Source organism: Canis aureus, chromosome 10 (genome assembly GCF_053574225.1).
Source record: "Canis aureus isolate CA01 chromosome 10, VMU_Caureus_v.1.0, whole genome shotgun sequence".
NCBI lineage: Eukaryota > Metazoa > Chordata > Mammalia > Carnivora > Canidae > Canis > Canis aureus.
This window is the reverse complement of record NC_135620.1, coordinates 27343798-27365857: the sequence shown is the minus strand read 5'-3', so window position 1 is coordinate 27365857 and position 22060 is coordinate 27343798. Positions and strand designations below refer to the sequence as shown.

The following is a 22060-nucleotide window of genomic DNA, read 5'->3' as shown; positions in this document are numbered from 1 at the left end:
CTGGGATCACACCCTGGACTGAAGGCGGCGCTAAGCCGCTGAGCTACCCAGGCATCTCCAATCCTCATCAGGTTTAGATATAATCAATTATTGGCAGTAGTCATTCCCTGGCCCTGCTCTAGCCTCTGGTGTCTGGCGATGGCCACAATCCTCCTATCCCTGGACCACGCAACTTTGAACAACAGCTTTTCTGCCTGAGCAGTTTGAAGAGAGTGTAGGGAGGAAATGGCTCCATCTGTTGGCCAGAGCCCACATCACAACAGGGCAGGCACTAGATTTTTCCAGGCGAGGCCTCAGGTGTGCCTTCACCAGGGCACACACTCCAAAGCAGGGGGCGAGCTGTAAGTGGGACAGCATGTGAGTAGATGAAGATGTTACTGAAGCTGTCTTACGTGACAAGCGTGGGATTATTGTATTTAGGGTTTCAACGTGTTTAGCAACTTCTTATTCTTCTTGGATTTTTTTTTTTTTTAAAGATCTTATTTATTTATTCGTGAGAGACACACAGAGAGAGGCAGAAACATAGGCAGAGGGAGAAGCAGGCTTCATGCAGGGAGCCCGATGTGGGACTGGATCCTGGGACTCTGGGACCATGCCCTAAGCGAAAGGCAGAACCTCAACTGCTGAACCACTCAGGTTTCCTTCTTCTTCTAATTCTTAATTGTGAAACATATGTTGATATCACATATAGTACATAAGTGTGCTTGTACACGGCATACAGTATATAAGTACAGTTTAAAGAATAATATTAAAAGAAACACCCATGGGGGCACCTGGGTGGCTCAGTGGTTGTGTGTCTCCCTTTGGCTCAGGTAGTGATCCTGGGGTCTTGGGATCAAGTCCCGCATCGGGCTCTCCACAGGGAGCCTGCTTCTCCCTCTGCCTGTATCTCTGCCTCTCTCTCTGTGTCTCTCATGAATAAATAAATAAATAAATAAAATATTTTTAAAAAATAAAAAAAGAGGTCTACTCCACAGGATTTGATAAAATAACTTTTGAAAATGATTTGTAAATGGTAAACCATGCAAATAAGATGAATTTATTTTGAGGGTGCCTGGGTGACTCAGTGGGTTGAGCATCTGACTCTTGGTTTCTGCTCAGGTCATGTTCTTAGCATATTGATATGGGGCTCCACGTTGGGCTCTCAGCATGGAGTCAGCTTCATATTCTCTCCCCTTCTGCTTTTCCCTCCAATCTGTTTTAAATAAATAAATAAAATCCTTAAAAAAAAAGTGGAAGGGTGCCTGGTTGGCTATTTGGCTGAGCATCCAAGTCTTGGTTTGGGTTCAGGTCATGACCTCAGAGTCTGTGGGATCAACCCCAAGGCCAAGGCGGGCTCTGTGCTCAGCTGCTCAGCATGGAGCTGGCTTGTCCCTCTCCCTCGGCCCCTCCCTCTGCTTACACACACTATCTCTCTCTCTCTCTCTCTCTTGCTCTCTCACTCCAAGTAACTAAATAAAATCTTTAAAAGAAAAAAGGAACAGTTTTGAGTCTTGACTAAATGAAAGGAATGTGAGCTGGCTCCTGGTGGTCAGATGAACATGAAACAGTTTCTTACTCAGTTGAACACTGGAAGCTCTGAGGCGCTTTTGACTATTGTGTTTTATTCTGAGTCATATATACATTAAAAACGTACCCACAATGGATAATAGTTAAAGCATAAGCCACCTTGATGTTGAAATAATAGTTAATGAGCTTACACATGATAGCTCTGCAAATGTGCCCTTAAGGTACTCTTCAACATTGCTGTGAATTGCATTCATCTAATAAAAAATCTTATCTAGCACATCAAGCAATTTCTGGGTTTTCAGAAAGCAACATTACAAAGAGACAATACAGTGAGGGTCTGGGAGGTAGGGATAATGGGAAGTGGTTGCTAACAGATATGGGGTTTCCTGTTGGGGTGATGAAAATGTTCTGGAATTAGATAGTAGTGATGGTTGCACAACTATGTAAATAGATTTTTTTTTAATTAATTAATTTATTTTTTTTGTAAATAGATTTAAAACCACTGAACTGGGACGTCTGGCTCAGTGGCTGAGTGTTTTTCTTCGGCTCAGGTCATGATCTTGGGGTCTGGGAGCAAGTCCTACATCGGGCTTCTTGCAGGCAACCTGCTTCTCTCTCTGCCTGTGTCTCTGCCTCTCTCTGTGTGTCTCTCATGAATAAATAAATTAAAAACAAAACAAAACAAAACAAAAAACCCTGAACTGTACACATTAAATGGGTAAACCATGTGGCATATGGATTTTATCTCAATAAAGCTGTTATTTTTCAAAGTCATTTGAATTTTGCATTCTAATCAAGAATATATGTCTATTGGGTTTAGCACCACCTTCAGCCCAGAGTGTAATCCTGGAGTCCTGGGATCAAGTCCCATATTGGGCTCCCGGCATGGAGCCTGCTTCTCCCTCTGCCTGTGTCTCTGCCTCTCTCTCTCTCTCTCTCTGTGTGTGTCTCTCATGAATAAATAAATGAAATCTTAAAAAAAATATGATTATCTTCATATGAAAGTAACTTTCCCTAAATCATTGCATAAAATTGACACTTAAAAACAAAAACAAACAAAAAAACAAAACCCACTGTTATTTCAAGGAATCTATCCTGTGGAAATAACCCTAAATATTAAAGAAAGAAACTCTTTGTGCACGATGATGCTCAATGTATCATGGTTTAAAACAATAAGAAATCAGTAATAAGGGACGCCTGGGTGGCTCAGCAATTGAGTGTCTGCCTTTGTTTCAGGGCCTGATCCTGGATTACCAGGATCAATCTAGTCCCACATCGGGCTCCCTGCATGGAGCCTGCTTCCCCTCCCTCTGCCTGTGTCTCTGCCTCTCTCTCTGTCTCTCATGAATAAATAAATAAAATGTTTAGAAAAAAATTTAAAAATAAAATTATGGCTATAAAATTATGATTATAAGATACAAGTCCAACACAGTGACTGGTTATGTAGGTTATGATAAATATACATAGTGGATTACCATGCAACTTTTAAGGATATGATGGGGAAGAATTTTTTTTAAGGTTTTATTTTAATTTATTCTTATTTTTTAATTTTTAAAAATTTTGTTTTGAAGATTGTATTGATTTATTTGAGAGAGAGAAAGAGTGCACAGGAGGGGGTAGAGGGGAAAACAGAGAGGGAGAAGTAGCCCTGAGCAGAGAGCCCTATGTGAGGCTCAATCCCAGGACCTCCAGACCATGACCCCAGCTGAAGGCAAACACCCCACTGACTGAGCCACCCAGACACACCAAAGATTCTATTTTTCAATAATCTCTACACCCAACGTGGAGCTCGATATTACAACTCTGAGATCAAGAGTTGCATGATCTACTGGCTAAGCCAGCCAGGTGCCCTGGGAAGAATATTTATAAATGTGGAGAAAATGCTAATAGTGAATTAGGTGACAAATGTGGGCAAGATATTATGAAGCTATGTACACAGATGGATGACAAAATATAGAATCCAATTATTTTTCTGTAGGAGTTAATATGATAATGTTCTATTTATTCATTTATTTATTTAATAGACTTCATGTTTTGAGTGTGGCTTAGCTTTACAGCAAAATTGAGTGGAAGTTACAGAGATTTCCTATATACTCCCTACCTCACATGCACAGTTTCTCTATTATCAATATTCCCCACCAGAGTGGTGCACAACTAGTGAACCTACAGTGACACATCATTGTCACCTGAAGCATATGGTTTACTTTAGGACTCACTCTTGGTGTTGTCCATGGGTTCAGACAAGCATACAATGAAGGTATTCAGCATTACAGTATCATACAGTGTGTTTTACTGTCCTAAAAATCCTCTGTTATGCCTATTCATCCCTCTCTCCCCCCACCCCTTAGAAACCATTAATCTTTTCCCTATCTCCATTGTTTTGCCTTTTTCAGAATGTTATATAGTTGGAATCATGCAAATGTAGCTTTTTCAGATGACTCCCTTCCACTTAGTAAAATGCTTTCAAGTTTCCTTTGTCTTTTCATGCCCTATAGCTCGTTTCTTTTTAGTGCTGAATAATATGCCATTATCTGAATGTATCAGTTTATCCATTCATTCACCTACCAAAGCACATCTTGATTGTTTTCAAGTTTTGGTAATTATGAATAAAGCTGCTATAAACAAGTTTCTGTGTGGATATAAGTTTTCCAATCTCTTGGTTGCACGACTGCTGGATTGTGTAGTAAGTGTACAGTACATTTTGTAAGGAACTGCCCAACTATCTTCCAAAGTGGTTTTATATTTTGCATTCCAGCAGCAATGAATGAGAGTTTTATTGCTCTACATCCTTGCTAGCATTTAGTGTTGTCAGTGTTCTGGATTTTGGCCACTCTGATATAGGTGTGTAGTGGTGTATTACTCTTTATAGTTACTTTATTCAAGTTTTCCACATTGACCATACATTATTTTTGTAACAGAAAAAAATGCATTATAAAATAGAAAGCTACAGGGGCGCCTGGGTGGCTCAGTCAGTTAAGGATCTTCCTTCAGCTCAGATCAAGTCCTGCATCTCCTGCTCCTCCTGCTTGTGCTCTCTCTCTCTAATAAGTAAGTAAAATCTTAAAAAACAAAAACAAACAAAAACAAACCATAATACAAAATAATACTTCTAGAACAACTGTGGCTTTAAATAGTTTAAAAAATGTATCACAGTTTAGCTTTTCATTTAGTGGGACAAAAAGACTGGTTCCACTCAAAATGTGTTGTTTGTAGGTAAGTACTTGCCAAAAGCATTTTGAAATCTTCTCTATTTTCTTATTTTTTAAAAAGTTATAATAAATTATAAAACCATACACTATTGTAAAAAATGTGGTATTTTAAAAGGAAAAAGGCAAGAATTCTAAACAAGTCATGAAAGCATTATTTGACTATCTATAAAGCCATAAACAATTACATTTCATCCTACATACTCAGTATATATACACATAGGTATGATATAATGTGATTTTAAAAAGATTTTATTTATTTATTCATGAGAGACAGAGAAAGAGAGAGAGAGAGAGAAAGGCAGAGACACAGGCAGAGGGAGAAGCAGGCTCCGTGCAGGGAGCCCGATGCGGGACTCCTGGGCCGAAGGCAGGCGCCCAACCGCTGAGCCACCCAGGGATCCCCCAAAGAGCTACTTTAAAGGTTAAACTAGACTATACTTGTAAAAGTACAGAACCTGTTACAGGGTAAAGCCTCAAAAAATGTTAACTATCCTTACGCCTCTGGGGCGGATGAAGAGGATTGATTCTCCACCTATGGCCATACATCCTCTTACTCAAAGAAAAATCCAGAGGATAAAGGGCAACCTTGCTAGACACACATCATTTCGTCGTCCAGGAGCACAGAATCCGCCACAGACCCACCACATCACCACTAAGATGCAGGGCACTCTCCCTTGCACCCTTTCTGTCCCTATTCCCAGTCGCGTTTCCCAGCCCACCTATTCCAGTCACTCTTCCCTCTTTGCCCCGCCCAGAGACGTAGACTTTTTTTTTTTTTTTTTTCTTCTCCCTCCATCCTTTCTAGTTCTAACTTTCCCGCCCCGGTAGCTCTTGACCAATCAGAGATGGAATTGTCTTATCTTTCCCCACCTCTTGGTGACGTTACGAGGAATAATACCTCTTATTGGGTATCCTAGAGCAGAAGCCTACCAATAACCGGCAGACTTTTTTGGTGCCGACGGACCGCTAGTAATATCGCTGCTGATTGGCTGGAGTGGCGAGACGGGAAAATGGCTGCGAGTCCGTCTGTAGTCCCGGTGGCTGTGACTGCTGCGGTGGTGCCGGTCTTGTCATCGAGCAGCGATTTCTCAAATTTGCGAGAAATTAAGAAGCAGCTGCTACTCATCGCAGGCCTTACGCGGGAGCGGGGCCTACTGCATAGTAGCAAATGGTGAGATGTCGGGGTCGGAAGGGGCTGGGCTTGGATCCTTGGCCTTTGGGGCTCTGGAGCTAATACAGTTTGGGTGTTCCAGGTCCGCGGAGTTGGCCTTTTCCCTCCCCGCCTTGCCTCTGGCGGAGCTGCAGCCACCGCCGCCTATTACAGAGGTGAGGACTCCCGTCACTGCGAGCGCAGCGCCCCTCCGCAACCCCGAAGGGTTACCGAGTGTCCCGTCGCTGGATGGGAGAGCATCCTGCTTGGCAGGAATGTTTGTGGAGGGAATTCAAGTATTCAAGGAGCTGAGTGTTCTAAGCGATTTTGTGTGGTTTTGTTGATCTTTGTAAAGATTTGGTGGTGCTTTACTTAAGCTGGAGAGAATTAGTAAATAACCCTTGCTTAAGATTTCAGCCTTTTGAGGTTTCGTAGCCCAGCCCCGACAATGTTCTCAACGAGGAGAAGAATCAGAGGTTTTAACAACAGTGCGAAACTGGCTTTGATTCACGTAGCTCTGGGTTCAAATCTCAGCTACACTAGTGACTTTTGGCAACTTACATAACATCTTCAGCCACAGTTTTTTCATCTGTGAAACGCAGATAATAATAGTATCTACTTTAAGGGGATATTGAGAAAAGCAAATGAGATATGAATATATTTTACGTATGATCTATAGAGCAGGCATTTTTATATAGTCTGTGTAGTCTGAATGATTTTCATCATAATCCATTGTTTTTCCTGAAGATGCCATTTCTTGACACCCCCCCCCCAAAACGCATACACTTAAAGACTGAATATTTACTACCCCAAAAGGTATAATGCACATGTGGGCGGGGGTGGGGTGGGGAGTGGTATAAGAAGATGATGAGTGAATGTGAAAAAGGCCACTAGACTCCTAAGCTGAATGGACACATTTAAGACTTGTTACTCCAATGAAGAAAACACTGAATACGTTTTGGTTCCAGTTTTGTTCTGGTAATAATTGGGGCAAGAAAGAAGAGGAGAATGAAGTTATTAAAGTTTTAATCAACTTACCCCTAGAATTTGGGGGGATTGTATGCTTTTTAAACTTAAATGTGCATCATTTATTTACATAAAGAAGTATGTCTGTGTCTTATGCTTTTTGCAATACTAACATGTCACAACCTTTTGAAGTATAAAAAATAAAAGTAATTGGACAGTTTATTGCATTTTTTGTACATATTTGAAAACCTAGAAGAGGAAGCAAATGTCTTATATTAATGCTAGACATTCTCCATGATTTTTCTACTTTTTCCTCATCAGATTTCTACTACTTGCTCCATTTTACTGATGAAGAAATGAATTCTCAGAGAAACTAAGTAACTTCCCTGCTAATGTCATGAAACTAGGAAATCAAGGAAATAGAATTTGAATCCAGGTTCCTAACACTAAAGCCTATGCAACTTCCCACTGCATTTAAAGAAATAATACACGTTTCTGAGTGTCCTGGTTTGTTTATTATTTATTTATTTATTTATTTTAAATATTTAATTTATATATTCATAAGGGACACAGAGAGAGGCAGAGACATAGGCAGAGGAAGAAGCAGGCTCCCTGCGAGGAGCCTAATGTGAGACTCCATCCCAGGATCCCCAGATCACATGACCTGAGCCAAAGGCAGATGCTCAACCACTGAGCCACCCAGGCATCCCATCTTGGTTTAGTTTTTTAAGTTTTATTTTTTTCCCCAACTTTTTATTTTGAAAAAAAGTTCCATGACCTTAGTTTGTAATAAAATAATATACAAAAGTAACTTACATATATATGTAAGTATATGTAAATCTTTTTTTTTTGTATATGTAAATCTGTATATGTGTACACATATATATGCTAGGTTTTTGGGAGAGAGAAAATACTATTGCTTACATCTTGAAATTAATGAATATGCTTCTTGAAAATGATTTTCTGTTGTCTTATTCTGTAACACTTACATAAACTTGTGTCTCTTCTAGGAGGATGCCCAGGATATGGATGCTTACACCCTGGCCAAAGCCTACTTTGATGTTAAAGAATATGATCGAGCAGCACATTTCCTGCATGGCTGCAATAGCAAGAAAGCCTATTTCCTATACATGTATTCCAGATATCTGGTGAGGGCGATTTTAAGATGTCATTCTGCTTTTATTGAAGCATCCATATTTAATACCAAGAGGAATACATTTAACAAGTAGTCTACTTGTTAACTGTACTTTATAAATACTTAACAGTAATAAAGAAGGTATCATAAAGTTAAAAAGTGACAGTATAAAAGAAAATACTAAAAATATTGATAGGGGTGCCTGGCTGGTTCAGTCAGTGGAACATGTGACTTTTGATGTCAGGGTCATGAGTTTGAGCCCTGCTTTGGGTATCGTGATTACTTAAAAAAATAAAATCTTTAAACAAAATTGACACTACATATTTTTTCTTTTTAAACAAAATGTTTCTTTCCTTTTTTTTTTTTTTTTTTCCTTTTTTTAAAAGATTTTATTTATTTGAAAGAGAAAGAGAGAGAGAGCAGTAGTGGAGGAGGGTCAGAGAGAGGAGTCGACTCCCTACTGAGCAGGGAGCCAGACGTTGGGCTCAATATCGGGACTTTGGGATCATGATCTGAGCCAAAGGCAAATGCTTAACTGACTGAACCACCCAAGTGCCTTGACAATATGTATTTTTTTTGTTTTATTTATAACTCACAACCCCAAACTCACACGTCATGTGTTCTTCCAACCGAGCCAGCCATGTGCCCCAATATTACTCATTATTGACAAAGGTGTGAGGCAATAGACTCCTTATTTTAGTAGTAAAAGTTTGTAAAGATGTTTTGGTAGTCAGTTTTGTCATATTATGTCCATTTGAAATACTATGACCAGACAATTCTACTTAAAGAAACTTAACTTGTCCAGTAGAAATACCTCAATATATGTACAAGGATATATGAACAGGGATGTTTATTAAAGTATTTTTTATAATAGCCATAAAATGCCAGTAACCTAAATAGTCATTGTTAATTCTTGCATAAAGTATTCTTTACTATGATGTTGCAAATGATGATTTTTCATGCCAGTGTTCTCCCCACATTTACTACTTGCTACTTGGCGTTCTACTCTGCATGAGCTTTCCCTCCCCTTCTCCATTTATTTGTTTAATATCATTATGAACTAGAAGATTCCTGTATTTTTGTTTATAATTTAGTACTGTACTTAATTGTTTTGGTTCTCAAAATATTCCAGATTTGAACAGTGGGGTACTGTTGTTTAAAAGTAGTGACCCTGGGGCACACGGGTGGTGCAGTTGATTGAGGCTCTGACTCCCAGTTTCCACTCTGGTTTGATCTCAGGATGATGAGATCCCCTCCCCAATGGCAGGCTCTGCACTTAGCGAGGAGTATGCTTGGGACTCTCTTTCCCTCGGTTCCTCTCCCCCTACTCTTTCTCTGACTTTCTCTCCCTCTCTCTCTAAAATAAGTAAATCTTTAAAAAAATAAAAAAATAAGAGTAGTGATTAGTAGTAATTGCCATTTTGGTTGGACTTAGGCCTGTTAGCTGGAATCAGGTTGCTAGTTTTATTATTTATTTATTTATTTATTTATTTATTTATTTATTTATAAATTTTTATTTATTTATGATAGTCACACAGAGAGAGAGAGAGAGAGAGAGAGAGAGGCAGAGACACAGGCAGAGGGAGAAGCAGGCTCCATGCACCGGGAGCCCGACGTGGGATTCGATCCTGGGTCTTCAGGATCGCGCCCTGGGCCAAAGGCAGGCGCCAAACCGCTGCGCCACCCAGGGATTCCAGGTTGCTAGTTTTAGAATGAGTTTAAAAATAAACAGAAAAGACCTTTATGTTGATTTTCTCTTTTTCTCTTTTATATTTCTCAGTCTGGAGAAAAGAAGAAGGATGATGAAACAGTTGATAGCCTAGGTATGAATTTCTTTCCCTTACCTCTTGGATTAAAGTAGGGGTTGCACACTTAAATGCCTATCTGAGCCAGACAGGTAATAGAAACTTGTGAAGTGGACCTAGGAGGACTGTTGCAGATTGGGGAGCACAACTTCCTGCTTGTTACATACCTCCGGCTGAGGACTGCCTTGAGGAAATGCAGGCCTAGTGTTGTCAAGGCTTTCTTCCCTCAGCTCTACCTACCCCATTCTTTGGAACCTGAAGCTGGAAATTCAGGTTTTTAGTTGAAGCTTTGATTTTTATTTTTTATTTTTTATTTTTATTTTTTTTTTTTTTGAAGCTTTGATTTTTAAACATTGATAACTATTTCAAGTTTTTATTTTTTTATTTTTTTATTTTTTTATTTTTTTATTTTTATTTTTTTTTAAATTTTTTTATTTATTTATGATAGTCACACAGAGAGAGGCAGAGACATAGGCAGAGGGAGAAGCAGGCTCCATGCACCGGGAGCCCGATGTGGGATTCGATCCCGGGTCTCCAGGATCACGCCCTGGGCCAAAGGCAGGCGCTAAACCGCTGCGCCACCCAGGGATCCCCCTATTTCAAGTTTTTAAAAACCTCTGTGGGCCTGGGGTATCTAGGTTGCTCAGTCGGTTGGGCATCTGACTCTTGATTTTGGCTTGGGTCATGATTTCAGGGTCATGAAGTTGAGCCCTACTTATAAGCTGTACGCTCAGCTAAGAGTCTGCTTGAGATTCTCTCTCTTTCCCTCTTCCTTCCTCCCCTGCTTGCACTCTTTCTCTCTCTCAGTCTAAAATAAATAAATAAATCTTTAAAAAAAAAAAAAAAAAAAACAAAAACCCTCTGGGACTAACAAAATATGACTGCAGACCAGTTATCGGGTGTAATTTCTGGGACAAAGTAAATGGATTGTGTTAAGGTGTTATTGGCCACTTCTGAGTATTTGCTGGAGGTTCCAGGTATAACTTTGGTTGATGCCAAAGGGAATGTCTAGGCCTATGAAATGAACGTTGTTAGTCTTTTCTTAGATCTGAGATTTTGTTTCCCAGGTCCCCTGGAGAAAGGACAAGTGAAAAATGAGGCACTTAGAGAACTGAGAGTGGAGCTCAGCAAAAAACACCAGGCTCGGGAACTTGATGGATTTGGCCTTTATCTGTAAGCATTAGAGTAATTTGGATTTTTCTATAAAATTTTCATCTAAATAGACGGGAAGGTGTTATGAAACATTAACTTCTCCTGTGATTGTTCCTTTCCTTCTTAGATATGGTGTGGTGCTTCGAAAACTGGACCTGGTGAAAGAGGCCATTGATGTGTTTGTGGAGGCTACTCATGTTTTGCCTTTGCATTGGGGAGCCTGGCTAGAACTCTGTAACTTGATTACAGACAAAGAGATGGTAAATTGAGAAATTTATGTGAAAGATCCTCTGCTCCAAGTCTTATGTAATTCTGTAATGGGATGGGAGGAGAGAGGTTTGCTAAACCTTTGCTTGTAGCTAGGTCTTTACTCCTTCTCTAATGTCTTCCACTGTGGGAATTTCAGTCTTCATTCGAAAGACCCATGTCTGGCTCTTGTCTGGAAGTTGCTGTTGGATTTGTGTGTAGTTATATTAGAGTATCTTCTCTTTATTTAATGTTTCACATTCAAGTTTTACTGTAACTTGTTGTATAGCCTATATGTTAGTATATTTTGTTTCCTCATTCCAAAGATGCCATAGGAAAGGTTTCTCTGATACCACGGATTGTGTTAACATTTTTAAGGTCTCTTCTGGGCTGTCCTAGGACTCTGTGGAGATTTATAGATTTGTCAATTAATGCAATAATATATATGAAATAGCTTTATAAAATTTAGTCATTTTATTAGTCATTGTTAGAGGACATTGTCTATTGAGTTTATTTTGCCATACTTCAGTAGTTAATGGAATTGATAATAAAGCTTCATTGTTGGTTTTAAATAGCCAAAAGCTGGTTGATTTCCCCCAGTAATGATATATGCTGCTAAATCTGTGTCTGAAATCTTATCTTAGTTTACTCCTATTTGTTATCTCTAAATGCCTACTAAACTTTCATTGAATGTTTTTATCTCTGAACTCTAAATATGCAAAACCAAGTTTCTGATCTTGCCTGTCGAATTCTTTCTTCCTCCCAGCTTAAGAGGCGCTCTTGATAGCATCACTGTTTCTCAAGACACCAGGATACCTCATAGTCGTATTTGTTCTCGGTCTCTTAATCTCCTTTTATTATCAGTTGCCAGACCTCGCCATGGTTTTCTTCTTGTACGCATCTCTTTCTCTTGGTTTTCTTTGCCATCTTGGTTTTCATCTTGGATTTGGATTACTTGTAATTAATACCTACTTTTCTATCTAGCTTTTCCATTTGTACACTCCCATTCCCAAGCTTTCATGTATACTGTTTTCAAACTTACCCTTAAAACACCCATGTCATCGTGTCATTCTCTTGCTAAATATTGTAGTGGCTTCCTATCACATCCCACTTCCTGTTGCACCATAGGACCTGCCCTACCAGTTTACTCTTATTTTTGCACTACTTTTGAGCACATAGCCTCCCCTTCAAACTAAGCTAGTTTCTTCACCCTATTCATACACACTCATCAGGATTGTTTTGCCTCTTTATGTTGTTGCCCTGCCTAGAATGTTGTCTTTTCTTCTTATCCTCTCTCTTCTTTTCAAGTTCTATTCATCCTCTAAGACTCACTTGAAATCCTAGCTTTTCTTTGAAGTCTTCCTCAACTAGATCATTCCTCCCAGTTGTGCTTGTGAGTCCTATTCACTTAATTAAATTACCCTGTGTTCATTTTTAGATGATCTCATAATGTTTTGGTGATAAGTTTCTTTTGACATTAAAGATAGTTCCTTGATGTTCATTTGGGAGAGAGGTCAAAGTATATTAAGTCTGTCCCTCTCTCTCCTGCTGCCAGCTGAAGTTCCTGTCTTTGCCAGACACCTGGATGAAAGAGTTTTTTCTGGCTCATATATACACAGAGTTGCAGTTGATAGAGGAGGCTCTGCAAAAGTATCAGAATCTCATTGATGTGGGCTTCTCTAAGAGCTCATATATTGTTTCCCAAATTGCAGTTGCCTATCACAATATCAGAGGTGAGTGAATAAGGACAATGAAATACCATCAAATCCTAAAGGTAGCACTATGTTGTTTTCTAACCTTTCTTATCTTCTTTCTACAGATATTGACAAAGCCCTTTCTATTTTTAATGAGCTGAGGAAACAAGATCCTTACAGGATTGAAAATATGGACACATTCTCCAACCTTCTATATGTCAGGGTGAGCTGCTTCCTTTGCTTGGACTTGACCAAGCTCTTTTGTGCTTAAATCTCCTGGGTTGGATTGTCACTGAGTTGCATTAGCTATGAGAAAAATTATTTAGAGGGTTCCTCATTCATGCTTAGATTGTCTTTCTCTTTTCTTTCAGAGCATGAAATCTGAGTTGAGTTATCTGGCTCACAACCTCTGTGAGATAGATAAGTATCGTGTAGAGACATGCTGTGTAATTGGTAAGAGTCACTACTTTTTTCTTTAAAGATTTATTTTTATTGGGTCCCCTCCCTCTTCAGGACCTTTGTACTATCAATAAACTTTGCTGCCCACAAAAAAAAAGAAAGAAAAGGAAAAAAAGATTTATTTTTATTGTAAGTAATGCAAGTGCAAAAATAACGGCAGTATAAAAGCATCAAGGATAACAAAATTATATACTATAGAATGTAAAAATCTGGGTATAATCCCACCCCTGAGATTGGTGAGCATGACTCTAGGATATTTTTCTTGCTTTTTTTTTTTTTTTTAATTTTATTTGTTTATTCATGAGAGACAAAGAAAGAGAGAGGCAGAGACACAGGCAGAGGGAGAAGCAGGCTCCATGCAGGGAGCCTGATGTGGAACTCGATCCTGGAACTCCAGGATCATGACTTGAGCCAAAGGCAGACGCTTAACTGCTGAGCCACCCAGGCATCCCTCCAAAAATATCCCTCCAGGATATTTTTCTGTGTGAATACTAAAAATGTGTGTGTGGGTGCATGTGTGTGTATAATTTGCTTGCAAAAAGTGTGCCATTATACACACTGGTTTATAACTTCCTCTTTTTTTTTTTAACTTAACAGTATATCTTTTTCATCTTTTTATTTAGTATATCCAGATTTATATTATTTTTGATGCCTATTTAGCATTTAATTACATTGATCTGCCATCATTTTTTTTTAAAGATTTTATTTATTTGTTCATGAGAGACACAGAGAGAGGGGCAGAGACATAGGCAGAGGGAGAAGCAGGTTCCCTGCAGGGAGCCTGAGATGAGACTCGATCCCAGGACCCTGTGATCATGACTTGAGGCAAAGGCAGACACTCTACCACTGAGCCACCTAGGCACCCAATGTGCCATCATTTTTATGTAATCATATGTCTATTAAGTTGTAGCCACTGTTTGTTAATATATAAAAATAGTTTCAAGAACCATCTTTGTATGTGTACATTTGTTTTTGCATATTTATGCAACTATTTCTTTGCAATATATTCTTAACAGTGAAGGGTGGTTCAAAAGAGTGTATATTTTAACCTTATTATTACTAAAAAGTTTTTTAGAATTTCCAAACCTCTGAAAGGAGATGAGAGTCCCTGTTTCTCTGTGTAAGGGTATTTCATTCTTTGTACTATTGACATTTTTTGGCTGATAATTTTTTTGTGGGGAGCTGTCCTGTCCATTGTAGGGTATTAGCAGTATGCCTCTCCTCTACCCACTAGATGTCAGCAACCCCCTTCCACTAGTTGTGGCAACGAAAAACGTATGCAAATATTGCCAACTCTTGGGGTTAGAATCATCTAGTGGTTGATGAATCATCCATGATCCTATGTGCTCTTTCACACTAGTTGTGACCTGATCACTTGACATAAACACATCAGTGGCCACTTTTGGATAAAAGGAAGCTTGGTTGTTTGTGATTGAAAGCCTAGGTTCCCTGGAAGTGAAAGAGAGATGTCTGTTGCTTGGTGTTTGATGACACCGCATTGAGATCATACATTCATATCTCTTTAGGTTAGGAAGTTCTTTTTTTTTTTTTTTTTTTTTTTAGGAAGTTCTTAATAAACTGGTAGAATTTCAGTCCACCAATTCAATATTTCTAGCTCTTGAGGAAGTTGTAGTTCAGTATGGGAAATAAGCCTTAAAAAAAAAATAGGGCCTATTGGAGCATAGGTGAGGGTAAGAATAAATGATATTTTCAGTAAAGTCCATTAAGATGAAGGCAGAGCTCTCTTTTATTCAGAAAACATCTTTTGAGCTTCTGAGTGCCAGGCACTGTGCCATATATTGTAGTACCTATGCTAACTGCCTGCTGAGGACAAGACTAATAAACTAATAACTATAATGCAATGGGTTGAGTGTTAGAATTGATGTAAACCAAAGATACTAAGAGAGTACATAGGAAAGATATCTAATCTAGACTATGATTAGGGAAGTCTTGAGGAGGTGGTGCTTGAAGGCTGGGCAGAAGTGAAAGAGTTCAGTAGGGGAGGTAAAGGATTGACTTGGGAAAGGCATTGCATTGCAGAAGCCCTGAAGTATGAAACAGGCATTGTGCCTAAAGTAGCTGCACATCTGGAAGCATGGTCTGGGAGGTAGGAATGTTCAAAAAGGGGCCAAATCTTGAAGTTTTTTTTTCTTTTCTTTCTTTTTAAAGTTTAAGATTTTATTTATTCATGAGAGACACACAGAGAGAGGCAGAGACATAGAGGGAGAAGCAGACTCCCTGCAGGGAGCCTGATGTGGGACTTGATCCCAGGACACCAGGATCACAACCTAAGCTGAAGGCAGGCTCAACCACTGAGCCACCCAGGTGCCCCTCTTGAAGAGTGTTTTATGCCTTGCTGAACATTATTATTTTGAAGGAAATAGGAGTCTTCTGAAGGATTTTAAACCAGAAAGTTTGGTTTTCATTTTCAGATGATGACTGGAGACAATGTGCTGGGAGGGTTAGAAAAAGACAAAGACTAGAAGCAGGGAGACCAGCTAGGAGACTTTTGCAATAATCCAGTCTAGGGATGATGAGAGCCTACACTAAAGTATTGGCAGGAGGGATGGAGAGAGGCTGTTGGACTTAAAAGATATTTAGGAAATAGGGCAGCCCCCCCCTCCCCCCGGTGGCTTAGCGGTTTAGTGCTGCCTTCAGCCCAGGATGTGATCCTGGAGGCTCCGGGATCAAGTCCCACGTCAGGCTCCCTGCATGGAGCCTGCTTCTCCCTCTGCCTGTGTCTCTGCCTCTCTCTCTCTCTCTCTGTCTAATAAATAAATAAAATCTTTAAGAAGATATTTAGGAAATAAAACAAATAGGAAATGCCAACTGGGTAACCTATGAGTAACAGTGTCCTGCGCACGAAGAAAGGAAACAGATCGGGGACATGAGGAATGATCTTTTTTTTTTTTTTTTTTTAATTTTTATTTATTTTATGATAGTCACAGAGAGAGAGAGAGAGGCAGAGACACAGGCAGAGGGAGAAGCAGGCTCCATGCACTGGTAGCCCGACGTGGGATTCGATCCCGGGTCTCCAGGATTGCGCCCTGGGCCAAAGGCAGGCACTAAACCGCTGCGCCACCCAGGGATCCCTGATCTTTTTTTTTTTCACCTTAACTTAAAGCCAATTAAAATCAAAGGAGACATATGCTTGAGGAGTAATGATTCAGAAGTTTACTATTTTTTAATCATTTGATGCGAACTTTTTTTTTTTTTTTAATGATTCTATTTATTTGAGAGAGAGAGATAGCAAGAGAGCATGAGCAAGGGGGAGAAGGAGAAGCGGACTCCCTGCCGAGCAGGGAGCCTGATGTGTGAGGCTTGATTCCCAGGACCCTGAGATCATGACCTGAGCTAAAGGCACACGCTTAATCAAGTGAGTCATCCAGGTGCCTCTTGAGGTGAACTCCTTAATGAACTGTTTTTTCTTTTCTCAACATTATCTATAAATGCCTAGCACAGTGCCTGACATATGATCAGTAACTGTTGAATTCAACCCACCTACCTTAAAAGTACAAAATAAAGAATATTAGTTTATGACAAGAAATATACTTCAGTTTATACGTTGTAGCCTAAAAATTTAGAGGAATTAAAAGGAGAAAGAAGGATGGAAAGAAAAACTAAGGACTTGAGAGAGAATGAACCCTCTTATGAATAGAGTGGTGGCAGGATTCTCCTGTTAAATCCTTGCTTCTGCTCTTATGATGTGAATTGATTGTTTCCTTCTGTGTCTTTTCTGGAGTCCCAATCCCTGATAGGCAGCACTTTATGTATATATAAAAGAGCATATACTGGGACGCCTGGATGGCTCAGTGGTTGAGCACCTTCGGCTCAGGGTCTGATCCTGGGGTTCTGGGATTGAGTACCATATCAGGCTCCCTGCATGGAACCTGCTTCTCCCTCTGCCTGTGTCTCTGCCTCTCTTTCTGTGCCTCTCATGAATAAATAAATAAATCTTAAAAAAAATAAAAAATAAAAAAATAAATCTTGGTTCTACTACTAACTAGTAGTTAGTTAACTTTGGACCTCACCTGTCTATGCTATAGTTTTCTCATTGGTAAAGGGTTAACAGTAGATCCTTCTCTCAGATAATTGTCACAAGGATTAGATAAATTAATGCCTAGAAAGCATTTATAACAAAGTAGGTTGCCCAGCATGTTGTAACCATTCGTTGTATTTTAGCTCTCCCAAATGAGATTAAAAACAAAAAATCTTTTTATTTTTATTTTTTTATGATAGTCACAGAGAGAGAGAGAGGCAGAGACACAGGCAGAGGGAGAAGCAAGCTCCATGCACCGGAAGCCTGATGTGGGATTCGATCCCGGGTCTCCAGGATCGCGCCCTGGGCCAAAGGCAGGCGCTAAACCACTGCGCCACCCAGGGATCCCCAAAAAATCTTATCTATTGATCTTTGTTCAAAACCTGGCCTGTTCTGACTTCTTTAATTTCTCCATTGTCCTCACTCCTTTAGCAGCTAGGGCTTATATAGGGCTATATCCATTTTTCTGGGTGGGGCCTAGTATTTTGGCCTAGAAATGTACCATGTTGATAGATATATAGCTTTCACTCCCTCCCTTTCCCTACTCCCAGCTAATGACCATTTAGTTTATTTTCTCCTTTTTACTATTAGAAACGTTCTGCTTCATAGCTACATTTGAAACAGGATTTATGCGGTTTTTAAATAATTATTGAAGCATAATGTTATATTAGTTTCAGGTATACAGCATAGTGATTTGACAATTCTGTGTAATACTGGACACCATGATAAGTGTAGTCACCATACAAAGTTTTTACAGAATTATTAACTATATTCCCTATGCTGTACTTTGTATTCTGTGACTTATTTATTTTATAACCAGAAATTTGTCCCTTTTATCTATCCAGTCATTCTTTTTTTTTAAAGTAATTTATTCTTTTTCTAAAAATAGCGTTATTGAAAAAAAACAGCTTTATTGAGGTATAATTTATATACCATAAAATTTACCAACTTTAAGTTTACAGTTCAATGATTTTTTGTATAACCATAGTCATAAAACCAGTTTATAATATTCTGGTACCCTTGGAAGTTCCCTTGAGTGTGTTTATTGTCGGCCCCCCTTGCATCCTCCAGCACGCACAGATTTGCCTTCTAACTAACTGTGTTTTGCCTTTTCTAGAAATTTTCACATAAATGGAATTGTGCAATACTTAATCTTATTGTCTGGCTTCTTTCACTTAGCTGTATTTGAGGTTACCTGTGTTGTGGCATGTATCAGTAGTTTTTTTCCTTTATTTTTTATTTTTTTAAAGATTATTTATTTATTTATTTATTCATGATAGACATAGAGAGAGAGAGAGAGAGAGAGAGAGAGAGAGACACAGGCAGAGGGAGAAGCAGGCTCCATGCCGGGAGCCTGACGTGGGACTCGATCCCGGGACTCCAGGAATGCACCCTGGGCCAAAGGCAGGCGCTAAACCACTGAGCCACCCAGGGATCTCCTAGTTCTTTCCTTTTTAATTAATGTTGACTAGTATTACTTTGTTTGGATGTATACATTTTATTTATCCATTTACCAGTTGACATAGACAGATGGCTTCTATACTCTTCCTGCAAATAAAATCTTTTACACAACCTAGAAGCTTTCACTTATTCTTTTCAAGACCACTGCTAATAGACCTTTGATTCTTGTGGGAAAGAGGAGCTCAGGGCTCTGCCTTTTTATCCCTTGAGGTACTTCTTTAGAAACCTAGGAATATAGCTTGAAAACTACCAATCTAAAGCATACTGTGGAAATTTCCTATCCTTCGTTAAGAAAATGTGGATAAATGCAATATCCAGATGAAATGAAGAAAAACTTTGAAGTGTTAGGGAAAGCTTTTTTTCTTTTTAAGCCAGAATGTGTGATAGATGCACTATATTTCCCTTTCGTACATGATGTTGGAATGATGATGTTCCCTTTATGTACAACTTGGCTTTTCAGCAAATGCTTTGGGGGAATGGGTTAGAGTTTCATGCCTGCTCTGTGGAATGCTATTTTAGTGGACTTTTATTTTTATCTGTCTAGTTATTCATATGTTTTTTTTTTTTAATTTTTCTATCAGGGAATTATTATAGTTTACGTTCTCAACATGAAAAAGCAGCCTTATATTTCCAGAGAGCCCTGAAATTGAATCCTCGGTATCTTGGGGCCTGGACACTGATGGGACATGAATACATGGAAATGAAGAACACATCTGCTGCTATTCAGGCTTATCGGTGAGTTTCTACTTGAGGGGTGAGGTGGAGGGGATGATTGTGATGTTCAGAACCTCTCTTGAACCTACAAGTTGCTAACCTTGACTCTGCCTTCTTAACAGTTTCTCTTCCATTTCTTAGACATGCCATTGAGGTCAATAAACGAGACTACAGAGCCTGGTATGGGCTTGGACAGACCTATGAAATCCTTAAGATGCCGTTTTATTGCCTTTATTATTATAGACGGGCACATCAGCTTCGGTAAGTCTGACCAGTTAATGATGCGTTTGTTATGAGAAGAGCTGATACTTTACCTTTTGATTGCTATTATCCCTCTGTGTCTCTTTCATGAAAAAATAAATAAAATCTTTAAAAAAATAGTATAGTTATGAACACAAAATATATAATTATGTGAAATATGAGATTAAAGATCAATTACTGTATAGATTTGAAATAGTGGGGAGGACTTTTTTTTAAAGTCTTTGCTTAGACTGTTCCTCTCTTTTTTTAGGCCCAATGATTCTCGTATGCTGGTTGCTTTAGGAGAATGTTATGAGAAACTCAATCAACTAGTGGAAGCCAAAAAGGTACCTGCAGTTGGGTCCTGGAAAATTTGAGTGGAAATCAGCAGTTTGGATGAAGGGTTGGGCCCTCTGTGCTCTAATCATCCTTCATTTTGATCTATCTACAGGCAAAAGTCTTAAGTATTTATAGGCGGATAGGCTAAAAAAGCAAAGCAGTGTTGACATCATCAGTGGGAATATCAGTCTAGGCAAAATGCTTTGCATTCTGCAAATCCACATTTCAGGCACGGCTTGGAGGACTTGACCCTTTATGTGGTAGGTCATGGCACATGGGACAACTGTCAAAGTGACCAGTTTATTGTTTTGACAGTGTTATTGGAGAGCTTACGCCGTGGGAGATGTGGAGAAAATGGCTCTGGTGAAACTGGCAAAGTGAGTGAAATGCTGTTATTTCTGTTGGCTTCTCTGGTATGGTGCATCATGTGCTTTAATTTTATCACTAGCACACTTTGAGATCCAGTTTGTACTTACAGACCAATTTATTTTGTAGGCTTCATGAACAGTTGACTGAGTCAGAACAAGCTGCCCAGTGTTACATCAAATATATCCAAGATATCTATTCCTGTGGGGTATGTGTCATGAGCATGAGAATTGGGTTATTTATCTCATTCTGACCACCTCAGTCACTCCTGCTTTCCCTGTCTAGGAGATAGTGGAGCACCTGGAGGAGAGCACTGCTTTCCGCTATTTGGCCCAGTACTATTTTAAATGCAAGCTGTGGGATGAAGCTTCAACTTGTGCGCAGAAATGTTGTGCATTCAATGATGTGAGTAGCAGTTCTTTACTAAAGGGTTTGGATTTTAAGCTCAACCATATGATCTTTTCTGTGATCTGAGGGTAAAAAGCCAAGTGGAAAGGGTACCTGGACCTATGAAACTTTCGTATCAGCATTTTAGAACTTGTTTTTGAAAATAGCCTTGGATATATTTTGAAACAGTCGCCTGACTTTATTTCAGACCCGGGAAGAAGGGAAGGCCTTGCTCCGGCAAATCCTACAACTTCGGAACCAAGGCGAGACTCCATCTACTGAGATGCCTGCTCCCTTTTTCCTCCCTGCTTCCTTATCTGCTAACAATACTCCCACACGCAGAGTTTCTCCACTCAACCTATCTTCAGTCACACCATAGTTGGCTACTTTCAAGCCAGCACATTACTAGACCTCATGTTAAGCCTTACCTCCATGTAAGGAATGGCCACATCTGCTCTTCCAAGGACCTTGGTTTTTTGTTTGTACAAATGGATACAGCTCCTTGGGGACAGTTTATAGAATCACCTTTGGTGTAGACTGATGGAAGAATCCTGGCAGCAACAGACATTGTCTTTTGCCAGTTAGAAGCACTTCTATTTCCCTTCTGTTCAGAGCCTGGCTACGGATCTTGGCCTTCTTCCCAGACCTTTTTCCCCCTCTAAAAGACATCCCTTTAACAGCACTTTAGCACAGGCAAGGCTTACAAAGTTTTAATGCTGCTGGGAGTGAGAGATTTCTTTAGAAAGGCATGGAAGGGAGAAAAGAGTGCCATTCTACCCTGCAGGCAGTAGAGGCACTGGATACCCCAGGAAGGTCAGGGCACTGGATAGATAATGACCTCATCATTCTTGGACTTACTGAACATGACTATGCTGGAAGAGGCAAGAGTTGAACAGAATGAAGTTGTAATTCGTTCTTGCTCTGTGGGGACGTTCTTCCAAAACATTTTAAGGACTCTTCCTAGAAACTTTTGATAGGAAGGAACTTAGTAGTTGAATGAAAGAAGGGACAAAAAGGATCTTACTTTGTGTGGAACCCCATTGATGGCAAAAAAGCCTATAGCGTTAGCTTTTTTTTCCCCTAAAGCAAAGTAAGGAGGCAGGATTAACAGATAATTTCATGAACATTCAGGCGTGTTTTGTTTTGTGACTATATAGACAAGAATAAACTCACTTCAAGCTAGTCTGTT

The 22060-nt window shown here is 39.5% G+C and overlaps 1 protein-coding gene across 2 annotated transcripts; it reads left to right on the top strand.

Annotated features, from left to right (window-relative positions):
- Nucleotides 1-5699: 5699 nt before the first annotated feature.
- On the top strand, nucleotides 5700-22053 carry CDC23 (cell division cycle 23). Of its 2 annotated transcripts, XM_077911828.1 has the most exons (16): nucleotides 5700-5889; nucleotides 5972-6044; nucleotides 7845-7982; nucleotides 9750-9792; nucleotides 10842-10947; nucleotides 11054-11186; nucleotides 12728-12905; nucleotides 12992-13089; nucleotides 13238-13319; nucleotides 19407-19560; nucleotides 19681-19800; nucleotides 20051-20126; nucleotides 20434-20495; nucleotides 20614-20692; nucleotides 20770-20889; nucleotides 21080-22053. In XM_077911828.1, the coding sequence occupies exons 1-16, from the start codon at nucleotides 5729-5731 to the stop codon at nucleotides 21248-21250; spliced, it is 1794 nt and encodes a 597-aa protein (XP_077767954.1). In that variant the 5' UTR covers nucleotides 5700-5728; the 3' UTR covers nucleotides 21251-22053. The 2 variants fall into 2 exon arrangements, with proteins under 2 accessions (XP_077767954.1, XP_077767955.1); XM_077911829.1 differs by lacking the exon at nucleotides 5972-6044 and having other exon boundaries at nucleotides 5750-5889.
- The last annotated feature ends 7 nt before the right edge of the window (nucleotides 22054-22060 follow it).

What these genes read in the sequence shown, in the direction of transcription:
- CDC23 (XM_077911828.1), top strand. Translation starts at nt 5,729, where the DNA reads ATGGCTGCGAGTCCGTCTGTAGTCCCGGTGGCTGTGACTGCTGCGGTG. An exon ending in CTACTGCATAGTAGCAAATG is followed by an intron (nt 5,890 to 5,971) that starts GTGAGATGTCGG and finishes TGGGTGTTCCAG; the next exon opens with GTCCGCGGAGTTGGCCTTTT. An exon ending in TGAAACAGTTGATAGCCTAG is followed by an intron (nt 9,793 to 10,841) that starts GTATGAATTTCT and finishes TTTGTTTCCCAG; the next exon opens with GTCCCCTGGAGAAAGGACAA.